We start from the raw sequence: 4,404 nt of genomic DNA, 5'->3' as shown, positions 1-4,404 counted from the left end.
GTTTTGTTCAGCGTAGTGGTAGTAGTAGACGCAAACGCCATCTCTACTTCCGATATGAGGTCTTCGGTTGTTCTTGGGGCCGTCACCGACTGCAGCGACTGGATCGCGTTGAAAAAAAACCGCAATCAAGGACGTTTAGATCTGGACTCTGCGCAGGCTGGTTTCTAAAGAGAATGCTCTAGCCGCCAGCACACCCAGCCACCAGCACCTCGGGTCATCAGGCAGCACATGTGGCTTGGCGTTATCTTGCTGTACCCAAATTGGACTTACAAGAGGAACGCCCAGCCCCTTCGTCCTTCGCCCACTCCCACTTGGCTTTGATTGCAGGGATCACATCTTCAAGCTGCATGCGTCGGTAGAATTCACGGGTCATCGAAGTGGGGCGCAGCTCCTCCACACCGGCATCACTGTTATCGCTCCTTCGCTGGGTCACATACTTCTCCACAACAGGCCACGTCCCTATCTTGCCATCCCAGTTTCCACGTGGACGTGCTATTGCACACAGGAACATCACCTTGAGAATATGATATGCCTTTTGCTCTGCACAAACAGTACGGGAGCATCTTCACAGGGTGTCCCATCTTGACCGGTCAACAGATAGACCTTCTGTCCAATCTTCTTGACGTAGTACCACTTTTCGTTCACGTGGACGGTGTCGTACGTCGGGGCGTAGACTGGCTGACGATCCGAAGATTCGGTTACGTGGAGAATACACCACTTTAGACGATCTGCCTAGTGCTTCTCGGTCAGACGGGAGTTTGAGTGAGAGCGCGGCGTAGGTAGCCTTCTCTTTGCAGCTGCCGGATCATGTACGGAGTCAAGCCAGCACCTTCATCAACCGTCCTGTAGTTGTTTCTATCCGCAACACGAGTCTGGTAAATCCGCTTGCGGATTTCAGCCCGGTCCATCATCTTTCTTCCTCGCTGACTCGCTCGAGACGTAACAACTGCAGCAACTCGCTCGCTCATAGACCGGATCCCTCGTTTCCAGACTCGCGATACCACCCAGCGACTTATCTTAAATTGCTCCGCGACGATCTTGTGGTCTCCATGCCTCAGCTTCCCTCTGGTGCTCCGTAGGAGGAGTGTCTCCCATAACGCTTGTCGCTCGGAGTTGTTAACTTGATCATTCGAGCGGAGGGGGAGGATTTCGAAAGTGATCTGTTTTGAAAATGGGCGGGAGATTCAAACGCATAAAATTTAGGAGGAATTGTGTACGCCTACATAAGTGCATTATTTTCCGAGCAGATGTAGTATGTGGGAAATGCCAAGGAGCTCACAGAGCACTATGACTGGCTGAAGGCGTGATTTGGCGTGTGTGCAGTGCATCAATAGCGACAACACGCTAGATGCAAATCGACGATGATATACAGTGGGTATCAAAGTCATGAGTAGACTAGAGTACCAAGTTGGTATTAGAGTCAAAGAAGTTGCATAAGCTGCATATGAGATGCATAGCTGCAAGTAAACTGTAACAAGATACTTTCTAACAAGAACGTAACCAGTTGGTTGCATGTTTGTTATGAATTGTACTTGGAAAAGTGAATCTGTTTCAAAGGAGAGTAACCTGTGGTTACGTCATTGCTACAGCGTTTATGTATTGCTGTAACCTGTTGATTATAGGTTACATTATAACCAAAAAAAATTTAACCCGCTGGTTATAAGTATGAGGTTACGAAGTAACCTCAAGTCTGTCCTGGTTATAAGTTATAATCAGGTACACCGAATACCCAATTAACGCTTTAGTCTGTGAACAAGGCTTGGGAGGGAATTGTAGTGTGAGGTGACTATGCAAGCCTTGCTCACATTGCATTGGGCTTTTGCAGAGCACTCGCCCAGCTGGTACGCTACTCATGGAGTCCATGAGTAGTCAGGAGTTAAGCAAAATCTATAGAAGAGAACGATCTGTAGAAGACGCTAGACATGAGGGATGTCAGAGTTCTCGCTCTGTCTTCCTCACTTTTGAATATACTCGACGACCAACACTTTAGGAAGTGCCAGCTTCCCTATCACTGTGTTAACGTTTTTAGTACCGGAACGCGTTACAGGGTGGTGATTGGCCAATTTTGCTGCCCTAGGTCATTAGCTTGGCTACTAACCACCCTGAGTCTCATCTGCGAGCGCTAAAGCGCCAATTATCATTCCTTTCCTTTTAAATTTAACCAAATTTGTTCTTTTAGAAATTCAATAACCGGTAATAGACGCCCTGAAAACTTTCTAAAACAGGTCTTTTCAATTTAGGTTTTGCTGAGAATCGAACCGAATACCGTCGGTACTGAAGTACTATAACTTATAGTGCTTCTAGCCACACGGGATTAAGTAGCGACTTGCCGCGAGCGTTGACGACACCATTCCAGGGAGGACACGATCCCAAGTATGGTTTAGAAATCTCTGAACGGCACCCTGAAACGTCTGCAGCACTGTCTGAAGTAAAACTATCAAAACTTCGGACAGCAAACATATGCAGACTCCTTAAACAATATAAACCTATACTGAAGGCTGCTGGGTGGAGCACTGAACAAATTACACAGATTGAAAGTGACCACCAGAGAGATTCATTTGTTCAAGTGCAACGACAGTAAAACAAGTTTTGAACAAGCCAGGAAGCTCGTGAGCGGGCGATTTCAGACGCTGCAGAGCGTTTGTGGGGCCCTGGCTACATCTTTCCCCAACACTGCTTCGGTAGAGTCTGATTTTTCAATCATTGGCTGGGAATGGATGAATATCGTCAATCCCTAACCGATTTCTCCCTAGAAGGAATTCTACACGCGAACCAGTTCCAAGTGTCAACACTTGATATTAAAAAAAAAAACTAGGTTGTCTATGGTAATATGGATACGTGCATTTATACTTACTTATACTAAAGAAAACCATGTCCCTTCTATTGACTTGCCTCCTGATCCCTCTAATAAGCTAATAGAGGGAAAATGAAAAACATCCTCAATTTATGAGGCTTGACTATAAGCTATAATAGACGAGAGTATACAACTTACACAACACTGCTTGAAGCACATATCTGGTCATTCGTTTGGCTATGTTTTCATGAAATAAAAAATCAATGCGTCTTCAATCTTTTGTTTTACCACCACCAGACACTGTACCGCCCGCAACCAGATATGCCGCTCCGCCCGCCCTTCCAGTCGTGGCTTCTCGCTCACACCGTCCAAACCTTGCCAATGTCCGCACTCGGCACCGCCAAACCGCACTCGTCCATCGCGTCCTGCTTGCTCTGGTGCAGGATTCGAAGAGAGCACACCACTTCACACTGCATATTTGCACCCTTTTCGCCTACTAACGGCACACAGTCACCCACACTGGCGACCCCCTACTCAAAGATCACCGATCAAGGGCTATCTTCCGTCGTCTTGTCCTGAGTTTGACAACTTTTGCCACTTGCACATCGTTCACGATCATCTGGCAATCTTCAAACGCCGCACACACTCTACGACGTTCACCCACCTCGAACTCGTATTGACTCGCCTAATAGAACAATAATCATATCGCTGACGTTGGCTTTGTTTTAACCAAGTATACTATTTTGACCAAATCAATACACATATTGGTACAGTACAAATTGTGGCGTTGCCAGAGCAGATATCAATCCATTTTTCAATACTATTGTCCTATTGCCGAGTGTCATATTCTGCCAAAATCCGGTTGAAAATACGATTTTAGCAACTCACCCGTCATAGCCCGTATGATTTCCACTTGGTACGAACACTAATTAGATGCGTGAGCTATTGTGCCTTTCCGAAATTCTGCCGCGATAATTCTGGCTTAATGCTATTCCCTTATCAGCCGTAATTCTGCCTTGTGGTCAGCTAATTCCATGTTAATTAAGGTTTTCTCATCTCCGCCGGGTGAGCCTGCTTTAAGATGGAATGAGCTAATCAAGGCCAGGTTAAAGGGATATGAAGGAGTTTGGCGGTTTGCTGGAGGCCATTCCACCTGTAACCAGGCGTATCTTAGTCGATTGGACCTGGTCAGGCGTGTAAACATGGGGTAAGAGTTCACAATCTTATGCTATTAGCATAAAATAAAGGAAAATTCCAATCGGGGGCTCAGTTTGAAGAATATTTTCAATCGGGAGCTCACTTTTTGCCGCAACTAATAGGTACGCTAAAACTTGATTGTCTGTGTTAGATGGCAGTGCCCGCTACACTGGAAAGATGATACAGAAGCTGACGTTATCTCTACTTCCCCTTCGCACTAGTACATTGAGCGGCAGCGCTGGAGTGAAGAAGAAAGTGGAGCAGGAACTCGAGACGGGAGAATTGCAGCTGCGTGTGTCTGATGAGAAGGCCAAGACTGCGCTGGAGAACAAGATTTCCGTTGAGATCGAAGGCGCTGCTACTATAATTAATCATACGCTCGGCGCCACGTTGTTTCACGAGGTCTGTAATTT

General features: G+C 46.4%; 2 protein-coding genes across 2 annotated transcripts; one reads left to right on the top strand and one right to left on the bottom strand.

Annotated features, from left to right (window-relative positions):
• Positions 1 to 241: 241 nt before the first annotated feature.
• PPTG_19230 (hypothetical protein) lies at positions 242 to 968 on the bottom strand (the record flags this gene model as incomplete). The annotated part of the gene is made up of 3 exons (XM_008917654.1): positions 242 to 492; positions 570 to 678; positions 753 to 968. The coding sequence occupies 3 exons, from the start codon at positions 966 to 968 to the stop codon at positions 242 to 244; spliced, it is 576 nt and encodes a 191-aa protein (XP_008915902.1).
• A 3,028-nt stretch (positions 969 to 3,996) lies between these two features.
• On the top strand, positions 3,997 to 4,393 carry PPTG_19229 (hypothetical protein; the record flags this gene model as incomplete). The annotated part of the gene is made up of 2 exons (XM_008917653.1): positions 3,997 to 4,001; positions 4,150 to 4,393. Coding segments are annotated over 2 exons (249 nt in total), but the record flags the coding sequence as incomplete, so codon positions are not given.
• Between the last annotated feature and the right edge of the window lie 11 nt (positions 4,394 to 4,404).

This window comes from Phytophthora parasitica (assembly GCF_000247585.1).
Source record: "Phytophthora parasitica INRA-310 unplaced genomic scaffold supercont2.110, whole genome shotgun sequence".
Taxonomy (NCBI): Eukaryota; Oomycota; class Peronosporomycetes; order Peronosporales; family Peronosporaceae; genus Phytophthora; species Phytophthora nicotianae.
Note: the sequence above shows the minus strand (reverse complement) of the source record. Positions and strands in the feature narration are given on the sequence as shown.